This window comes from Erinaceus europaeus, chromosome 11, assembly GCF_950295315.1.
Source record: "Erinaceus europaeus chromosome 11, mEriEur2.1, whole genome shotgun sequence".
In the NCBI taxonomy this organism is placed as follows: Eukaryota; Metazoa; Chordata; class Mammalia; order Eulipotyphla; family Erinaceidae; genus Erinaceus; species Erinaceus europaeus.
This window is the reverse complement of record NC_080172.1, coordinates 22,897,346-22,918,744: the sequence shown is the minus strand read 5'-3', so window position 1 is coordinate 22,918,744 and position 21,399 is coordinate 22,897,346. Positions and strand designations below refer to the sequence as shown.

At 35.7% G+C, this 21,399-nt stretch overlaps 1 protein-coding gene across 4 annotated transcripts in view; it reads left to right on the top strand.

Annotated features, from left to right (window-relative positions):
• The window catches only part of CHD1 (chromodomain helicase DNA binding protein 1), a 72,535-nt gene that overhangs the window by 40,611 nt on the left and 10,525 nt on the right, over positions 1-21,399 (top strand). For 3 of the 4 annotated variants that reach the window (XM_060201203.1, XM_060201205.1, XM_060201204.1), the window contains exons 16-32: positions 1,096-1,258; positions 3,055-3,207; positions 4,982-5,053; positions 5,674-5,823; positions 6,459-6,607; positions 7,303-7,399; positions 7,502-7,597; positions 10,822-10,998; positions 12,111-12,271; positions 13,479-13,520; positions 14,484-14,614; positions 17,120-17,258; positions 17,347-17,497; positions 17,860-17,979; positions 19,245-19,370; positions 19,947-20,210; positions 20,577-20,717. In XM_060201203.1, coding sequence (XP_060057186.1) covers positions 1,096-1,258; positions 3,055-3,207; positions 4,982-5,053; positions 5,674-5,823; positions 6,459-6,607; positions 7,303-7,399; positions 7,502-7,597; positions 10,822-10,998; positions 12,111-12,271; positions 13,479-13,520; positions 14,484-14,614; positions 17,120-17,258; positions 17,347-17,497; positions 17,860-17,979; positions 19,245-19,370; positions 19,947-20,210; positions 20,577-20,717 — 2,332 coding nt within the window. The remainder of the gene's footprint in view (positions 1-1,095; positions 1,259-3,054; positions 3,208-4,981; positions 5,054-5,673; positions 5,824-6,458; positions 6,608-7,302; positions 7,400-7,501; positions 7,598-10,821; positions 10,999-12,110; positions 12,272-13,478; positions 13,521-14,483; positions 14,615-17,119; positions 17,259-17,346; positions 17,498-17,859; positions 17,980-19,244; positions 19,371-19,946; positions 20,211-20,576; positions 20,718-21,399) is intronic. The other variant, XM_007530480.3, reaches the window with a different exon arrangement.

Below are 21,399 nucleotides of genomic sequence, written 5' to 3'. Positions count from 1 at the left end.
CATGGCGAGGGCAAATTGTGTGGAGAGACTAAACAGTCAGCTCCGGGAGAGCCTCAAGGGGCCATCTCATTTATTGTAAGAGTAAAGGCAAGCAGATATACCCATTGCTGGGGCCCGGGGGGGGGGGTGGGAGGGTGGGGGGGTTGAGGTAATCATTAACTCAAACACAGCAACATGATGTATAGTCACAGTTTGACCTACAGACTATTTGATCACAAGTAAACCCATACAGGGTTTGATCATAAGCTTCACAGTGTACATTTTTCTGGAGGTAGATTGCCATGGCACTTTAGGGCCGGGGGAGGCAGCTGAGCAATCAGGATGTTTGCTGGTGGTTTTCAAGTTAGCCATACACAGTAATTCATGGCTTTTGTTTAAAAAGGGGGTGGGGAGTGGTATGTGTGGAAAGGTGCCCATGCCCGGGCGTCCAACCGTCGTAAATCCAGAGGTCAGGAGGGACCTGCCCTTTTCTCCACCCAGAGGGGGGATGGCTGAGGGTCTACCCGCTCAGATTCTCATGGAAACAATGGCTTGGACTTTCCAGATAGTGGGCCCACTCTCCAACATATATGTATAAAACTAAATGATTATATAATAAGTGTTATTTATGAAGGTGTTTTTTTGTGTGCTAGTTTTAGTTATATTCCACATAAAAGTAAAACTATCTGGTAATTTATTTCAGTTAGCATAAAACCCTCCCCAGTTCCATCCATTTTCAACATTTTTTAACAAATTTTGAGGGTGAGAAGTCATAATTTTACTTACTACATTATATGTAAAACTATCTGTTAATTGTCTTTCATTTCTTTACTTAACATAAAGTCCCCTCCAATTACATTCATTTTTCAGTTGATCATTTAAAAAGTAAAATGGGAGGGGAAAGGATTCACTCACTATGTTACATTAAACCTTTACAATGTATATTTAATAGCTAAGATAATTTGTCTCCTCGTTAGTCATATGAAGGAGTTGTGAACTTTACAATGGTGCAGTTTTGCTTCTGTGCTTAAGTTATTTTGTTAATGACTTTAGAGTTCTGGTGATTATTCTGCTAAAAATCATTTTTAAAAAATCATGACTTTTTTTCTGCCTTAGATGGATATTAACTAGGAATTACAAAGCCCTCAGCAAAGGTTCCAAGGGCAGTACCTCAGGCTTTTTGAACATTATGATGGAGCTAAAGAAATGTTGTAACCATTGCTACCTCATTAAACCTCCAGATAATAATGAATTCTATAATAAACAGGAGGCCTTACAGGTAAGAATTTAAAAATACCATCCCTTCATGGTAAAATAAAATTCTAGAAAATATGTTGGTTAGAAGTTCTCTTGAGCTAATAGATTATTTTATTTTATTTATTTAATTTTGCTGCCACGATTATTCTTGACTGCCTGCACAGCTCCAGTGTTTATGGCAGTCCCTTTCTCCCTTTTGTCTTTCTATTTGTTTTATTTATTTATTTACTCATTTTTTTATCAGAGTACTGCTCGGCTCTGGCTTGTGGTGGTGTGTGGGATTGATCTGGGATTTTGAAGCCTCAGGCGTGAGAGTCTCTTTGCATCTTTGCATAACCATTATGCTCCTTACCCTTCTCCACCCCCCTTTCTGTTTTTGCTCTACCACACATGAAGTTTCACTGAATCTTTCTATTGCATGAAGTACTGTATTATTTAGGTCATTTAATACTTAAGATAATTTATGTTTTCTCATCAGTCATATGAAGAAGTTGTGAACTTTATAAGTGGCACAGTTTTGCTTCTGTGCTTGATTTAATTTTTTAGTAACTAGAGTTTTGGCATTCTTAGATGGGAATACTGTCATTTGTAGCCCAAAACTGCAAGTCATCTTCTCATTGCTTCACCCGCCCTCCCCTCCCTGTGCACACGCACACACACTTTACTTACTTACTTACATACATACTTACTTACTAACTTGTTCCCTCCTGTGTGCACGCACGTGCGCACGCACACACACACACTTTACTTACTTACATACTTATTACTTACTTACATACATACTTACTAACTTGTTATCTCACGTGGTAATATGAGATGTACAGTCTGTATGTGTCATCACTTGGCCTGTAGTTAATGGTATATTTAATAGAAGTAATGTGTAAAATTTTTCAGATTATAAAATTTTTCAGATTATAGTATTGAAAATTTTTCTAAAAATAAAGTCGAACACTGGGGTGTTACTGTCTGTCCAGTGATAATTCTGAAAAAAATTACTAGTAGTGATTATAGTAAATAGTTACCTTAAGAATGTCTTAGCCTGCCAGTCACTTTTTTTTTTAAATATTTATTTTATTTATTTATTCCCTTTTGTTGCCCTTGTTGTTTTATTGTTGTAGTTATTATTGTTGTTGTCGTTGTTGTTGGATAGGACAGAGAGAAATGGAGAGAGGAGGGGAAGACAGAGAGGAGGAGAGAAAGATAGACACCTGCAGACCTGCTTCACCGCCTGTGAAGCAATTCCCCTGCAGGTGGGGAGCCGGGGTTAGAACCGGGATCCTTATGCCGGTCCTTGTGCTTTGCGCCACCTGCGCTTAACCCGCTGCGCTACAGCCCGACTCCCTGCCAGTCACTTCTGACAGTAAGTTAGAAATGTGAAGAAGGCAGTTTCCACTCTTAACAGTAGTGCTTGGAAATGCTAATATGGATGACTGATGATTGTATATAGAGGACATTTTCTTGCTTATTAAAGCTTTTGATTGCTTATTTGCTGTTGCTTTCAGTGCATTTTCCAGGGTTTTTTTTTTTTTTTAATCTAAAGCATAATAATTTGCAAGCAGAGTAAAGCATTGTTAATCTTCCCTTCTGAAAATAGAGCAAAACCCTAGATGCTGAAGGGCAAAGAATATTTTAGTGTAAATCACAGAGCAAAGTAATAAGGATCCTAGACATTTTTGAAAACTTAAAATAAGATATTTTTAAAATGTTTAAACATGTAAAGTATCAGTTTAAAATGATAAAAGAAACTAAGGTGCTAAGTGGATTATTTGTTTCATTTAGTTGGCTCACTTACAATCCTAATTTATATTGTTCCCTAAGCACTTAATCCGCAGTAGTGGGAAATTGATTCTTCTTGACAAGCTGTTAATTCGTCTAAGAGAACGAGGCAATAGAGTGCTAATTTTTTCTCAGATGGTGCGGATGTTAGATATACTTGCAGAATATTTAAAGTATCGTCAGTTCCCCTTTCAGGTAAGTGTTTTATATTTATGGTTGATCAGATTTCATCCAGTCCCTGAGCGTACCCCTGCAGGTGGGGTTTAGGGGCTTGAACACATTGTAACTTGTGCTCAACTGGGTGTGTGACCATCATCAGCTCCCCTCTAATTTTTTTTTTTTTAGTGTTGCAGGTATCTCTCTGTCTCTCTCCTTCCCTATCACCCCCTTCCCTCTTGATTTCTGGATGTCTCTCTAAAATAAAGATAAACAAAAAATCAAAAAGAGGTAGAGGGGAGAAAGAATGAGAGAGACACCTGCAACACTGCTTCACTGCTGTGAAGCTTTCCCCCTGTAGGTGGAAACCAGGGGTTTGAACCCGGTTCCTTGAGCATGGTACCATGTGTGTTCAACCAGGTGTGCCACCACCCGGCCCCTGAATCCTCTATTCTGTATAGAAATTACTACTGATATGCTTGTGTAAATGACAAATGGCATGTAGAAAGGTCAGATCACTTGGTCAGAGCACCTACTAAAGGCCACTTAAGAGTGAGAATTCCTCAGTATAGATTATTTCACTAGAGCCCTCTGGATGTGTTATCAGCAGTGATTCTTAGACTTTTAATGGAAGACACTTGCTATTGCTCTCTCCACTCTTCAACCCCCTCCACTTTCCTCGTTTTTATGATTTGGTAGGTCTGCAGCGGGGCTCAGTAATTTGTTGTTTCTAAGTTGTTAGGTGACCCTGATGCTGTAGTTCAGTATTGTTTTCTTCTTCTTATTATTATTTGGTAGGACAAAAAAATTGAGAGGGTAGGAACAGATAGACACCTGCAAACCTGCTTCACCACTGTGAAGCTTTCCCCCTGTTAAGGCTTGAACCCAGGTTCTAGCTCATAATATTATGTACTTAACCAGGTGCACCACCACCTTGCCCCCTAAATCATCATACTTTAAACTGAGTTGTGATCTACTAATGGATCTGGAAATCAGTTTAATGGGTTGTGTGGATATTTTTCTTTTTTAAATATTACTTTCCCTTTTGTTGCCCTTTTTTTTTTTTTATTGTTGTAGTTATTGCTGTTAATTGATGTCGTCATTGTTGGATAGGACAGAGAGAAATGTATAGAGGAGGGGAAGGCAGAGAGGGGGAGAGAAAGATAGACACCTGCAAACCTGCTTCACTGCCTGTGAAGTAACTCCCCTGCAGTTGGGGAGCCAGGGGCTCGAACCGCGGTCCTTACCTCGGTCCTTGTGCTTTGCGCCACCTGTGCTTAACCCACTGCGCTACTCCCCGACCTTTTTCCTTTTTAAAGAAATAGATTATAAAATGTATGTTATAACATCTTGGATGGAATTTGAAGGGACTGTGTTGGGATAATGCAGAAGGAAAAGGATGAATACTGGATGATCTCACTTATAGGTGAAACCCAAACAGAAAACAAATGGTGGAACTTGGACTAGATGTGGTCTGTTGCAACAAAGCTAAGGGTTCTTGGGGTAGGGTAGGCGGGATGGAGTTCAGAGGGAGTTGGGGGCCCAGTATGTGATGGTGAGTGGCTGGGGAAATTTGATAGTAGTATGATTAACAAGTACTATTATTTAGTGGTATTAGCAGAAATAATACCACTAATGGTGGTTAATGTCACAGACTTTCCAGACAGAATTGCCTGGGCATTGTTTTATTGCCTAGTTACCCATATATTTTTCATAATCTTGGAAAAAGCAATGCTGCATGTTCACTTTTAATTTTATAGTCGTTCTCGATTGTTTTCTAGCATGTTGATTCTGTTAATGTGTTTTATTCTAGAGATTAGATGGTTCTATAAAAGGGGAGCTGAGGAAACAAGCTCTAGATCACTTTAATGCTGAAGGATCAGAGGTAAGGATGCTTTTGATAGTTTCAGTATATTGCATTCATCATTTAGAGCATTTGGGGGTTAATAAAAGTTTGATTGGTGATGAATTTTGATTAGCAAGTAAGACTTTTTGAAGTCACCGTTGTATAGAAAATCTGAATAATTATTTTTGACCGTCTCTGAAACTTCAGAGCTCCATGCTGACTTTCTCAGAGAGGTAGAGAGAAACCACTGTACCAAAGCTTCAGTCAATGGCAGTGGGGGCTGGACTTGAACATAGGTTGCACATATGGCCAAGTGTGTGTTACTTACTGTCCAGGTGAGCTTTTCTGTTAGACCCTTAATCTGAATTTTGTCCTTTCTCCTCTAATACTGTTTCAGCTTAAACCTAATTTCTAGCCCACTTTCATTTAGAATTCATTTAGAATCTGGTGTCTTTTATTCCTATGGAAAGATTCATTCTGCTCTTTCTTTTGTTTGATTTTGCTAGAATATAACATAACTAAGTATTTTTTTAAAGTAACTTCAGTTTTATTGCTAAAATACCTTTTAAATTTGGAAATTAATTACATTTTTTTTAAATTGAGTATTAGTAACTATTTAAATTTTTTTTACAGTTGTGCATATTTATGATTCCTTACAGGATTTCTGCTTCTTGCTTTCCACAAGAGCTGGAGGGTTAGGAATTAATTTAGCCTCTGCTGATACTGTTGTTATATTTGATTCTGATTGGAATCCACAAAATGACCTTCAGGCACAGGCCAGAGCTCATCGAATTGGGCAGAAAAAACAGGTATTTTGTTGTTATTATTATTATTTTTAAATTTACATTCTTCTAACTCTCTTAGAAATATATATTTTTTTCTTTCATGGTATTTGGAAAATAACACTGATTTATCCTCCTGTTTAGATCATTGGCATAGTTGTATTTATATCAAACAGTATTGCGTAATTCTGATTTACCAAACTCCCCTGGAAACTCTTGACACAGCATGAATTATGCATAAAATAGCATCGTGCATCACCCTCTTGATCATGTGTGGTTTTTTTTATAGTTATAGAGCAGAATATGTCAGGGTATTTGCTATCTTTGTAGTAATTGATTCTAACCCTAGTAAAAGGATTAGCATCCTTGAGAACTAGGACAAAAATCACTGTTATTGGAACCATAAAATAATCATAATAGAATTGGCATGAGGATGTTCAGAGTTTACCTTTTTTTTTTTTTTTTTTTAATAATGCAATTCCAAGACCTGTGAGGTGGCACAATAGTAAACTATAGAATGTCTCAACATAAAGTCCAGAGTATCTTTTGTCCTGTGAAAACTTGGTGCTGTTTAAATTTCAGTCTACATGTAGGCTCATGTCTTGATAGTAGCAGAACAAGTTCCTAATTACTGTAGTCTTCATACATGTATGTGTTTATAGGTAAATATTTATCGCCTGGTTACAAAGGGATCAGTTGAAGAGGATATTCTTGAAAGGGCCAAAAAGAAGATGGTTTTAGATCATCTTGTAATTCAAAGAATGGATACCACTGGGAAGACAGTACTTCATACAGGTTCTGTCCCGTCAAGGTAATTACTTTATTGTCAGAAAGTGACACTTTTGAATGACACCACACTCATTTCCCCCCCCCCCAGAAATGTTATACTTTGTTAAGCACATCATTCAATATTGTATTTAAATTTTATTTTATTTGTATAAATTTTATTTTTTTCCCTTTTGTTGCCCTTGTTTATCATCATTGTTGTTGTTATTGCTGTCATTGTTGGATAGGACAGAGAGAAATGGAGAGAGGAGGGAAAGATGGGGGGGAGAAAGGCAGACAACTGCAGTTCCTCTGCACCACTTGTGAAGTGACCCCTCTGCAGGTGGAGAGCCGGGTCCTGGAACCGCGGTCCTTACATTGGTCCTTGCACTTGGAACCATGTGCACTTAATGCGCTGAGCCACCTCCTGGCTCCCTCAATACTGTGTTTAGTATTGTGATTTCTTTCTGCTTTCCTCTCTTTCCTTCCTTCCTTCTTGACTTGAATAATTTCTAGTCAAAGACATGAATGTGGTATCTAGTTTCACTTCTCCCACTTTGTAATACTGGAGAAATCTACTTACCTTCTAGATGTTAGATACTTTATTTTTAGAATAAGTGGACCATAAAATTGCTTCCTTAATTGAGCTATACCATAAAGGTGACTGTGTCAGTAATTGGCAAGCATGCTATGCAAATGTTAAGTTTTTCACTATTAAATTTTTGTTATTTCTCATTTTAGTTCTACGCCTTTCAATAAAGAAGAATTATCAGCCATTTTAAAATTTGGTGCAGAGGAACTATTTAAGGAACCTGAAGGGGAGGAACAGGAGCCTCAGGTATAAAAAACTTGTCTCAGACTGTGTCATCAATTTAAACTTTCTTTAAGTATAAAACATATCTACTTTAAAATATATTCAAAAGACTTCTTTCTAATACAGGAGATGGATATAGATGAAATCCTGAAGAGGGCTGAAACTCATGAGAATGAACCAGGACCATTAACTGTAGGAGATGAATTGCTTTCCCAGTTCAAGGTATGTTTCCCTTTGCCGTTATAAATACTTAAGCTTGAAGGATTGATTATGTTGTTGTTGCTGTTTGGGGGTGTGTGTGTCCCTCCCCCCCAAAAAAAAAAGGTTTTATTCACTGCTATATCTCTGTTCTCTGGAATATGATGATGTTGTAGATGGTGCTTGGAGTCTCAGGCATGAAAGTCTTTGGCATGACCACTATGCTGCTTCCCCTGACCATTTTGCAAGATAGCTTCTAAACAAAACTGGTTTTTAACATTCATTCTTGCCTTAAAATTTACTGTTGTGTGTAAATATTTTCCTCAACTTGATAAATCTGATTTGGCAAGCATCAAATCATTATTGGTAGTTAGATTTAGTGCAATGGGAGAGGCTATAATTTCCTAATTGGAACCCAGAATAATTCTTGGCAAATTCTACTGAAACACAGGACAGTAGTAGTGGATATGGTGTGGAAGTGTACCCTTGTGATTTTATGGTCCTGTAAACCAATAATAAAAGAAAAGCAACAGCAGTTTCCTATATATCCCAGCCATTTTTCATGAGCTGAAGTATTTTTTGTTTGTTTTTACTATGTTATTTTTATTGGTTATTAATGGTTTATAGTGCTGTTGTTGACATAGGTACAACTTCTCACCTCCATGTAAAAGTTCTTTGCTAAACATACCTACAGTTTAGGTCTGTCATCATGCAACAGGACACCAAGGTTGTTTGCCTCCTCCCCTAGTGTCCTTGCTTTGGTGCAGTATACCATAACCTGTCCCAAGTTTGGTTTTGTGTTGTTTCTCTTTGTCCTTATTTCATAAGTTCCACATATAAGTGAGACCATTTGGTGTTTTTCCTTCTCCTTTTGGTTTATCTCACTTAACACAATGTCTTCAAGTTCAGCCAAGATAAGGCAAAGGAGATGGCTTCATCATTTTTTGGCAACTGAGTAGTATTCCACTGTGTACATAAACAACCATCTTAACCACTCACCTGTGATTGGATGATGAATTGAGGTTTTTGAGAATTGAACTTACCCCACTAGTTAATTCAGCAAATATTTACTACTACAGTGTATCAAGAGATCCATCTGTGAATAAAACCTCTTGCAAATGTGATGCATGACTTTGCCTGCAGTGTTGGTGACGTATAGTAGTAGGGCGAGAATTGAAACATGGAAATAAATCCTGAAACTAGCATTCCATCTGGATAAATTAAAGTTAACCTTTTCTGTACATTGCTATTCTGTTAGCTTCTGATTGTACTTACTATTACTCTAAAGTTTCTGATAAATTAAATGTTGTCTTTATATGAATGAGCTAATCACTTATACACAGCTGACTTTTAAAGCCAGCATCACATTTAAATAACACTATGAGAAAATAAACATTATTTTCAGTTTTTTTCCCCATATACACATCAAGAAAAGTTATTTTCATCAATTTATCTGTAAATAGTTATGTATGTATATATGTGTGTATGTATGTATGTATGTATATATGTATGTATGTACGGTTTTTATTGGCAGTGGGTTGACGGTGCTTTTTCTATACCAGACTACATAGTTGCTTAAATGTATTAATCATCACAGAAGTTAATCTGCTGTTATTATCCTTTATTATTTTTATTTTTTAAAACTTTTAAAAATATTCTCTTTTTGTTGCCCTTGTTGTTTTATTGTTGTTATTATTGATGTCATCGTCGTTGGGTAGGACAGAGAGAAATGGAGATAGGAGGGGGAGAGAAAGATAGACACCTGCAGACCTGCTTCACCACTTGTGAAGCAGCTCCCCTGCAGGTGGGGAGCAGGGGTGGCACAAACTGGGATCCTCACGCCGATCCTTGCACTTCGTGCCATGTGCACTCAACCTATTGTGCTACTGCTGGACTCCTCTATCCTTTATTATTTATTTATGTATTTATTATTATTTTTTTATTTCTTTATTGGGGAATTAATGTTTTACATTCAACAGTAAATACAATAGTTTGTACATGCATAACATTCCCCAGTTTCCCATATAACTAGGTCCTCTATCATCCTTCATGGACCTGTATTCTCCCCACCCACCCACCCACCCACCCCAGAGTCTTTTACTTTGGTGCGATATGCCAATTCCATTTCAGGTTCTACTTGTGTTTTCTTTTCTGATCTTGTTTTTCAACTTCTGCCTGAGAGTGAGATCATCCCATATTCATCCTTCTGTTTCTGACTTATTTCACTTACCATGACTTTTTCAAGGTCCATCCAAGGTCGGCTGAAAACAGTGAAGTGACCATTTTTTACAGCTGAGTAGTATTCCATTGTGTATATATACCACAACTTGCTCAGCCATTCATCTGTTGTGGGACACCTGGGTTGCTTCTAGGTTTTGGCTATTACAAATTGTGCTGCCAAGAACATATGTGTACACATATCTTTTTGGATGGATGTGTTGGGTTCCTTAGGATATATCCCCAGGAGAGGAATTGCAGGGTCATAGGGTAGGTCCATTTCTAGCCTTCTGAGAGTTCTCCAGACTGCTCTCCACAGAGGTTGGACCAATTGACATTCCCACCAGCAGTGTAGGAGGGTTCCTTTGACCCCTTTTATTTTTTAAATGAAGAAGAACCTAAACCATTTATTGGTTTGGTTTTAAGACTTTTTTTTTTTTTTTTTTTTTTTTTACCAGAGCACTGCTCAGCTCTGGTTTATGGTGGTGCAGGGGATTGAACCTGGGACTTTAGAACCTCATGCATGAGAGTCTATTTGCATAACCATTATGCTATCTACCCCTGCCCAAGAATTTTTTTTAATATAGCTTTATCAGTACTTTTTAAAATGATGCTTGAAAATAATGGATTAGTCCACATCTCATGGCTAGTATTATTGATTTAATAATTCCATTAGAAGATCACTTGACATTTTTGTTACTACAGAGTAATTTATTGTGGTTCTGTTAACTTTCTCTGCTTATATTGTAACCATTATTTTGTTGAGCAGCAAGGAGAAAGAGAGTAATTCCTAAATAAGAATTCTTAGAAATCAGTTGGTTTTTTACTTTTGATCCAGTGAACAAATGAAAGTACAGTCATCGTTGGCTTAGTCTTTCGTTGTATTTATTAACCAGAGGATAGTCTTGTCTTGTTATTTTATTTCCATGTACCACCCCCCCCCTTTAAATCCATAGTCTAAGAAAAGAAAAAACATAGTTTAAAAATGAGCTCTTTAAGCCTTCTTTTTTAAAAACTTTGGAATTACTTAGGTTGCTAACTTTTCAAATATGGACGAGGATGACATTGAGTTAGAACCTGAAAGAAATTCCAAGAATTGGGAAGAAATCATTCCAGCAGATCAGAGACGGAGATTAGAAGAGGAAGAAAGACAAAAAGAACTTGAAGAAATTTATATGCTCCCAAGAATGAGAAATTGCGCAAAACAGGTAGCTTTCAAATTAAAAATTTCCTATACTATAAGTATATTCACACCTGGTCTAATCTTTTTGTTTGAGAGAGAGATTTGTTTGTAGTTTTCTTTTAAAATCTTAATCTAGGTGACTTTGCATTATAAGTTTCAGCTGTACTTCATGGAAATAACAATTTTCTTACAATTTTATCAGAGTTGATAATAGATTGCTTCATAAAATGTCGAAAAGTGTTTCCTTTGCTATTATTGAGAAGAGTTTGTGTAGAATTAACGTTATTCACTAATTACTTGATGGGATTAATCAGGGAAACCACTTAGATCTGGAGTTTTCTTTGTTAGAAAAAGTTTTAACACTACAATTTCCATTTGATATGAGTTGTTGAATTTGTGAGTATAAAATTATAATATAACCCCTTTTATCCTTTATTATCTGTAAAATGCTTAGTTGTGACCCTTTTTTATCCCAAACATTTTTTTTTTTCTTGGTCATTCTAGCTACATTTAATTTTCTTTCAAAGAACCACTTTCTGGTTAGTTGTTCTGTTTATTGTTTAAAGGTTGGTTGATTGATTCATTAAAAGGAGAGGGAGAGAACACCACTGACACTTGTGATGCCAGCACCAAACTCAAACTGAGGACATTAAGCTTGAGGGTTCAGTGCTTCATGCTCTGCACCATCTCTGTGACTGCTAAACTACCAGCCCTTTTTTTTCTGTACTTTTACAACTATTGGCTGTTATTGATTAGTATTGGTCAAGTTAATGGTTTAAACAATATATTTCATTGTTAACATAATTCACAGTTTAAAATTTTACCAATGGCACGTACTTTTATGTTTATATATATTTTTTGTGCTGGCTAATAAGATTTCTCATTAAAGGACAATGGCTGTTTTCCTATACATTGATTAGAATGTGTTTAATTAAGGTCAATAGTATAATTCATTAACGTGCTAGCTACAGTTTTACATTTTATTTACTTTTTGAATTTTTAAAAAATCTTTTCATAGAATATTTTTGTTGTGAAATATTTAAATGTGTTGATGCTGTCAATGTTTTATTCATACTGTTTAATTTGTTCTCATAAGACATCATTAAATTTGGGCAAATTTTTGTTTTTAAATTTCAGATTAGTTTCAATGGAAGTGAAGGGAGGCGCAGTAGAAGTAGGAGATACTCTGGATCTGATAGCGATTCAATCTCAGAAAGGAAAAGGCCAAAGAAACGTGGCAGACCGCGAACTATCCCTCGGGAGAATATTAAAGGCTTTAGTGATGCAGAAATTCGGCGGTAAGATGACATAAGACCATTTTCCTTCAATTTGCCTCTAACTATGGGGGGAAAATAAAGTTTCACATCTGTGACTTTATTTAACTGAACCGTTTAGACTTAGAATCTTTCTTTTAGTTTTTATCAGTGTTTGAAATAGTGGCCTTTTGATTAAAGAGTATATATTTCCATAAACTAGATTTATTTTTAAAAATTTCACCGCATTTTTAGCTCCCATTATTACTATTTTTATATAGTAATAATTAGTCCTATATTTTTCTAGTTTTTTTCCCCTTGACACTGAGATGAGATGATTTCCCCCTTGACACTAAGATAATTTTTAACCATGTTAAAAATATTTCTGATATGCCCAAATAGGAATTGTGATAGTGTTGGCCATGCAGTATAAATTGTAATTTCCTTTTGAATTTTGCTTGTATATATGGACTTATTTAAGAGTAACAGTTTATATTTGTCTCTGTTAAGTTTTTTCATGTGAAATTTGCAAAGAAAAAAAAGGAAAAGATTGTTCATTGTTATATTTTGAGAGGTTATTGTTTCTTCAAGTCATTGTAACTTTTTTCTTTTAAACCATAGGCCTAACCAATAAAGTTCTTCCTCATTCCTTCTGCCAGAAAAGTAAATGCTTTGTTAGATTTTGTTAAGGGTTACTATATGACCATCTGATCTGTCGGATTTTCTGCCTTTAGTTGAAGAGGCATTTCAACTTGTAACTTTCCTGGATTTTCCTCCCCTCATCCATCAACTATTGCAATACTTAGGTAGCTTTGTTCTACAGTACAACTTTATTTTCCACTACTGGTATACTACCATACATTTGAATCGAAAGCAATTGAATATATTTAGTACACTTTCATCATTTGGATTGTGAGGAGGTGTAATGGTTGATAATTCTGAAGACACTTCCTGTGGTGGCCCTGAACTTTTTTATTGTCTTGTGAAAATAATAAAGTAATTTCTGAAATGAAATTTAGCTTCTATTGTTTTATTTACTTTAGTTCTTAAATGTCCTGGGTATTAAAATATTTTAAATCTTGATGTAATGCAATGTCCTTAACATTTTGTTTCTAGTGTAGTTTATTCATATTTGCTAGTAACAGTGATTTTTATTGCCAGTGAAAATTTCCTTATTTCTATGTATTTAAATGTTTTTGTAAAAAATGGATAGTGGCACCCACATTTAAACCAAGCAATTATTTTCTGTTAGGTTCATCAAGAGTTACAAGAAATTTGGTGGCCCTCTGGAAAGGTAAATAAAATTGTCATTTTCACAGAATTATAGTATTTGAAACATAATTTCAGTTTCATTTATATTAATATTCAGCTTTTTCTTGTTTAACAGGCATTTATAAAATTAATGTATAGAACACAAGGTTCCTTGTCAATTAAAAATGCATCTATATGGTCTTTAATTCTATTTCCAAAGTTTTGCCTTTAAATCAACTCTTCTTATAAATGTCTAAAATAATTTTCATTTTTAATTGCAAGACACGTTTCAGATTCTGTATCACTTTTTAGTTTTACTAAAAACTTAAAGTAGATTTATTGTTGAGAAGCTGACTTTTAAGAGCAATTCTATTTCCCTTTACTATGGGGAAATTTTTAATATTTATCTGAGTACAGATTACTTTTATACATTCTATATTAACATGTTTTTTTTTTTTAAATCACAGGTTAATCTTAACTGTTGGTAGTTTGATTTTTTAATGTTCACATTATAGCCAAATGTGTACCTGAACATAGAGAGGAAGGGCCTAAAAATGGATTAATTTTAACCCCTTCCCAGAAAAATCCACTCTTAAAATAGTGATGTTTACTGTTTTGAGATGAATTCCATGAAATACTTGAATTTTTATTTAAGATGATGAAATAGTCTTTTGAGCATGAATCATGTTAGCTACTCAGTGCATATTAATAAGATCATAAATGCAATCTCCTTTTGTGTATGATTACTATAACTTCTTTTTGAACTTGAGGCTTAATTAGAATTATTATATAGTCCTTAAATTTGCAGCCTACCATTTTGAACAGATTGGTTTGTTTTCCTTGGATATACAAATTAAAATAAAATACCTGCCAAGTCTTTCTGGTTCTTCACACATTTAGTATTTATGTAGAGTATGTAATAGAACTATTTGTAGAGCTTGATATAAGATGAAACATAATTAACTGGCGCCACTACAGTTTACCTGAAATAATTATATTATTACAGATTAGATGCAATTGCTCGTGATGCTGAATTAGTTGATAAATCAGAAACAGACCTCAGACGACTGGGAGAATTAGTGCACAATGGTTGTATTAAAGCTTTAAAAGATACTTCTTCAGGAACAGAACGAACAGGTAAAGTTAAAATGAGAGTGATTTTAAATTGGTACATGGAAATTTTAAATGTTTTCATTGACTTGAGCAAGTGTTGTATCAAGTTATGTATTTACTAGTCTTAAAAGTTGTTTATATGCAAAGCGCAAGGACCATTGTAAGGATCCCAGTTTGAGCCCCAGACTCCCCACCTACAGGTGGGTCCATCCCTTTACGGGCAGTGAAGCAGGTCTGCAGGTGTCTGTCTTTCTCTTTCCTGTCTAACAACGACAACATCAATAGCAACAACAATAATAACTACAACAACAATTAAAAAAACAAGGGCAACAAAAGGGAAAATAAATAAATATATTTTAAAAAGTTGTTTGTAGAGTCTGGAAGTTAGTGCATTTGACAGTGTACACTTAGCTTAGCCTTGTGCTAGAGCCCAGGTTTGAGCCCCTGTCGCTACCACTACAAGGCGAAGGCCCGAGAATGGTGAAGCAGTGTTACAGTATCTCTCCTCCGTATTGCATTTCTATCTGAATCTAGACGTGGCTGGGTTTGTTTTGTAGTTGTTTGGATAGTGTATTCATTTATTTTCTTAAATTTACTATAGCACTGCTCAGCTCTTGCTTCTCTTGGGGGAGGGGGACCGAACCTGGGTCTTTGGAGCCTCAGGCACGAAAGTCTCTTTACATAACTATTATACTGTCTACCCCCACCCTGGATAGATTTTAGCCACAGCTCTACCCAGCTCTGGCCCATGGTAGAACAGTTAATGAATTACAGCACATTTGTCTATACAAGTGTATGGTTTCTGCATAACAGGTGTCTGCTGCATGCTGTCATTCCCCCCACCACCACCACCAGTCAGGAACCCCGGAACCCTCTGCTCCCAGCTCCCCCACTCAATTTTCTCTCCAGGGTCCTTTGCTTTGGTGTAGTCTCCCGCCCCCAGTCCAAGTTTCACCCGTCTTTCCTCTTTCTGACACTGTTCCACGTACATGTGGAGTCATGCAGTATTCATCCCTCCCTTCCTGACCTGCCCTGCCCAACACTTTTCAGTTCCCAGCAATAGTGAGGCAAAAACTGATTTTAGAGTTTCTGTCCTGATGTCTAGATCTTTGATAGTTGGCCCTGGTTTACCAACATTGGTCATATCATCCTGTCCTTTCTGTCCTCTCTTTTCCTTTATGTTTGCTTATTTTGTTGCTGCTGTTTGAGTTCCTGTTTCTGTTTTGCTACTGATCACCTCATTTAGAGTTAGAGTTCCTTTACTACTTTTCCTGTAGTACCTCTTTCAGTAATTCTTGAGACAGGATTATTGGTGGTGAGTTCCTTCAGTTACATATGCTTGAGAAGTTTTTTTTTTTTTTTAATTTGTTTATTATTAGAGAAATTGAGAGGGGAGGTAGAGAGATAGACAGAGAGGTGCCCACAACACTGCTTCACCACTCCTGAAGCTTTGTGCCTACATATGGGGACCAAGGGCTTGAACCCAGGTCCTTAATATATAAGTGCTATAATGTGTGCACTTAACCAGGTGTGCCACCGCCCAGCCCTTATGTTTGGGAATCTTTGTTCTTAGTTTGGCAAGACGGAGTATTTGTGGCTGTTTTATTTGTTTATTTATTTTTACCAGAGCGCTGCTTGGCTCTGGCATTTGGTGGCGCAGGGGATTGAACCTGGTACTTTGGAACCTCAGGCATGAGAATCTCTTTGCATGACCATTATGCATCTGCCCCTGCCTTGTGGCTGTTAATTCTTACAGAAAAAATACCATTCCATTCCCTTCTTATTTCTCAGGTTTGTGTTGCAAAATCTGGTGAAAACCTGATGGTTCTGTCTCTTCTACTCATGCTAATCATTCCTCAAGTTGTGTTTTGCTTACAAGACCCCTTAGATGAGCCCTAGTGCTCTTCAGCATTTTCTTTACTTCAGATATTTCCTTTTGGAGTTCTTTGTTGAAGTCATCTCTGATGAGATCCTTAATTTGTGTTTGCATGTTATGGTCAGTGTCTTGAATTGCCTTCATAGTAATAGTAAGTTTTCTGAATTCTAACTCATATTTTTTCCAAGTCTTTGTGATTTTGGACAGTTCTGTTCTTGGTTTTGGTAGAGTGAGGTTGGTTTCTGCTGTTCAATCAAAAGGTGATGCTATTCTCTTATTTATATGTGGTTGTGTGCCAGATGCAGAACAGAGTGAGATCTCGGCCTAATAGCACTGGTCCACTTCAGACTGCATGCTAATTTCTCGATGCCCTTTGCCCACAGTCATGCTAGCTACAGGTCCTGACTTTAGTTTTCTCTGTCACATGATGTTCTTCCACACGCTTGTCTCTTCAAACTTCATGGGTTGTAATGTGAGGTTCTGGGTGTTTTTTTTTCCCCTGATCAGAAATTTAGGTTTGTCAATAAACCTTTCCTTAATGGCATTAATAGTACTAACAATGTTAATGTAAGTAATAACCCAGGTTGCTTTGCATTTTTGTAGAAATAACATGCTTTTGTCTGTCTTTAATTCCCTTTCAAAACAAAATGAAGGTGGTAGACTTGGAAAAGTGAAAGGTCCAACATTCCGAATATCAGGAGTACAGGTGAATGCCAAACTAGTCATCTCCCATGAAGAAGAATTAATACCATTGCACAAATCTATTCCATCGGATCCAGAAGAAAGGAAGCAGTGAGTTATTTGCTTTTCCCGTCGTAATATTTTGAAGTTGCAAAGATTCATGCTTTTAAGCTGAAAATTTTAATATATTTTATGCTAGGTATACTATTCCATGCCACACAAAGGCAGCTCATTTTGATATTGAATGGGGCAAAGAAGATGATTCCAATTTGTTGATTGGTATCTATGAATATGGATACGGAAGTTGGGAAATGATTAAAATGGATCCTGACCTCAGTCTAACACACAAGGTATTTAAGTATTGATTTTATTGAACACTACTACTAAATATATTCTTTAGCTTTTAAGTTATGTTGGAAATAAATCCAACTAGAAGTTCGGAAACCAAATCACTTGTCTGTCTACCCTTGACTTCTTAGGTGCTGGTTTTCATCACAGTGAAATTAAATCTTTGACTGGCATAAGTATAAATAATGTTATTTGCATTTTGAATTGTCTGTCCCTATGAATTCCAGAATCATAAATTGGTGATCTGTATGTGTATATATGTTTTTGTGTGTGCACACATACTTTTTTTTTTTGCATTTTTAGACAATAGATTTCTCACATGTTACTTATTAAAGACAATCTGAAAGAATTAATTGTTTTTCAGATCCTTCCAGATGATCCAGATAAAAAACCACAAGCAAAGCAATTGCAGACACGTGCAGACTACCTCATCAAATTACTTAAAGATTTTGCAAGAAAAGAAGCTCAGAGACTTTCTGGTGCTGTAAGTTAAAATCAGAATGCTTGGGAGTCAGGTGGTAGCGCAGCTGGTTAAGCACACATGGTACAAAGCACAAGGACCTGCTTAAGGATCTCAGTTCGAGCCCCCGGCTCCCCACCTGCAGGGGAGTTGCTTCACAGGCAGTAGAGCAGGTCTGCAGGTGTCTTTCTTTCCTCTCTGTCTTCCCCTCCTCTCCATTTCTCTGTCCTATCTAACAACGATAACATCAATAATAATAATAACTACAACAACAATTAAAAAAGGGCAACAAAAGGGAAAATAAAATAGAAAGAATGCTTAAGAGCAGTTTACTTTTTAGTACACAATGCATGGTGTACTGATCACTCCAGATATCTGTAGTTAACATTGAGCTTTTAAGCCTGTATTTTTGTTAAAATTGTTTCAGATGTGGGATCTTTTTATCATATCTGTAGAGTGAAGGCAACTCCCCCCCCCCATTATTGGGGGATTAATGTTTTATAGTCGCCAGTAAATGCAATAGTTAGTACATGCATAACGTTTCTCAGTTTTCCACATAATACACACCCCACTAGGTCCTCTTGTCAGTTTTTTCCAGGACCTACACTTCCCCCCCAAACCTACCACGGTTTTTACTTTGGTGCAATACACCAACTCCAGTCCAGGGAGGGCAACTTATTTTTCATTGTGACTACTTTCTAGGAGGTTGTTTTCATTACTGTTTTATATGGAGACTTTGAGAACATAACAGATAACAAAAGGTGACTACATGTATTTATGAGAAGGCTCAACACATGGAAAAAGAGGCTAAAGAGAGGAAACCAGTACAGCCGTTTCAAAGTTTGTCTCTGGCTACAATGTCAATAATGGCCTATCTATCAAGAATAATTTTTTAATGTTATATCTGGTAATTTCAGATACTGCCAGTATAGTCAAAAATAGTAATTTAGGAGGGTGAAAGCCCCTTTTATTTAAAAAATAATCATACTGTGTTAATACTTATTATTCACATCCATATTTTTATGTTTGACACTTTTTTTTAGGTCTAGCTTATTACCAGTAGATTATGGACTGGTTTGAACTGTATTTTATTATTATTAGTTTATTTTTCTATAAGAGAAAAATATATACAAGATGGTGCCAGATATTAAATACAGGGCTTAATGCAAGTTATGCATTGTCACTTCCCTGGCGTCAGGACTATGTAAATTTTTAAAGAAAAATATCAGGTATTAGTATGTAAGTGGCTTTCTCTTAGATGGAGTTGACTGAATAAAAATTATTTTTAGGGAGGTTCAAAGAGGAGGAAAGCAAGAGCTAAGAAGAATAAAGCAATGAAGTCTGTAAAAGTGAAAGAAGAAATAAAGAGTGATTCTTCTCCCCTGCCCTCAGAAAAGTCTGATGAAGATGAAAAGGTAAGAAAGCTCTTCAGAGAAGCAGGCTTTAAAAGTAGTAGTTTTAAAAGGTTTTTCATTTCATGTGAGAGGTTATCAATACTTTGGTACATGTAGCACGGGATAAAACCAGGAGTCTCTCATTCAAGTCCACATTCCACCACTTAAACTTTTTTCCAGGCTTATGTTTAATACTAAAATAATTTACATTTGAAGTATGAACTAAGATAAGAAATTTTACTTATAAGAACTTACATTTTTTAATTGTTCATTATGTACTCTTTATTTACAGAACAGAATTCTACCCATGCAATAGAATACTATGCATCACTAATAGTATATAGTATAGAATGAAAAGACCCTTCCTTTTTAGACAATTGAATGAGCTTCTATTCTTTGATTTTATTATGAAATCTTACTGGGACTGGTTTCCATAGTTATTACTGGAAATAATCATCGCATATATTACTGTTAATAGGATTCTATGTTAATTCTCTCAGAATCCAAATACATCCACTCCAATTATGCAAACAAAAAGAAAATTAGTCTTTGTCAGGATTTGGTTAGTAATACGTTGGCCATACTTGCGCTTTCTAGGATGAGATCACTTCTGTGAAACATCCAAATAAAAAACAAAAAACAGAAAGAGACAGTGAAGAAAAACCTGAGCCAGATGTTTGTATAAAAAAGGAATCTGAAGAAAAGAGGGAAGCTAAAGAAAAAGAGAATAAAAGAGAACTTAAGAGGGATATAAAGGAAAAAGAGGATAAAAAAGATATAAAAGAAAAAGACATTAAAGAAAAAAGAGAAAACAAAGTTAAAGAAGCTATGCAGAAAGAAAAAGTCATAAAGGAAGAAAAGGTATGCAAATCACAACATAAATATAGACAGTGACATAGCCTACACTATTACATACTAGAATGACTAACTTGCCTATCGATCCAAATTATCCTCAGTAATTCAGTTCTTTAAAAATACCTGTCAGTATATATTAGAGGAGAAAAATAGATTTGAATACGCTCAAGTGCCTTATAGGTTAACATTTCAGAAAAGTAGTATTTATGGATTTTCCCATAGAAAGTGAGTGGGGGGAGATAAAATAGAAAGATAAAAAAACTATTTCATGTTGTTAAGCAAGTACAGAATAAAAGACTTAATTTTTCTGGAAGTGTTAATCATTTTGCTTTGTTTTTTTTGTTGGGTTTTGTTTTGTTTACTCTTTCTTAGTTGAGTGAATCCAAGTCTGACAACAAGGAAAGATCCAAGAAATCTTCTATGTTAGATGCTCCAGTTCATATCACTGCAAGCGGTGAACCAGTTCCCATATCTGAAGAGTCTGAAGAGCTGGACCAGAAAACATTCAGCATTGTAAGCAGCAGTAGACTTGATGGCTAGTAGTACCAGTTAATTTCATTTAAATACGTGCTTTTCATCCTTTGGAAAGAAGTTCAGATTAATAAAAGTAACACATCTTAATGAGTTGATACAAGTCAAATTTTCAAATGGTGCCCTGCTTTAGAAGACAAAAAATTCAAAATGGTTATTGTGGATTTAGTTACTAAATTTAGACATTACAACAGATTGATAGGTGAATAAAAAGTCCCAATAATGGAGTAAAATCAGGAGAAAATAGTAACTGGTGCACAGAATTACAGTTGGGAACCTAATTATATAATTATGCTTCTTCAGATAGTCACTAGAGGGAAAATTGTGGTCTGGTACTTATTTAGTACAAATAACTATATAATTATATAAATACATTTTCTCTTTAGTAATTTTTAGAATCTGAATTTTCTGCGTTATTTACAACAGTTAACATAAACATACCACTTGTTTGACTTAGGCGTAATCTTTTATCAGTTTCATCAGTGGCATTAGTCAGATGCTATATTTGAAAGATGGAAATTTCCACTTCTAAAACTGTTTGACCCACTATTTCAGTCTAAATTCCTACTTCATTTACTTGGTCCTTTTAAGTAGGGAATGTTAAGATATATAGTCACTTCCTACAGATTGTCATAGAATTTCCTGATATAACTTCAAACAATAT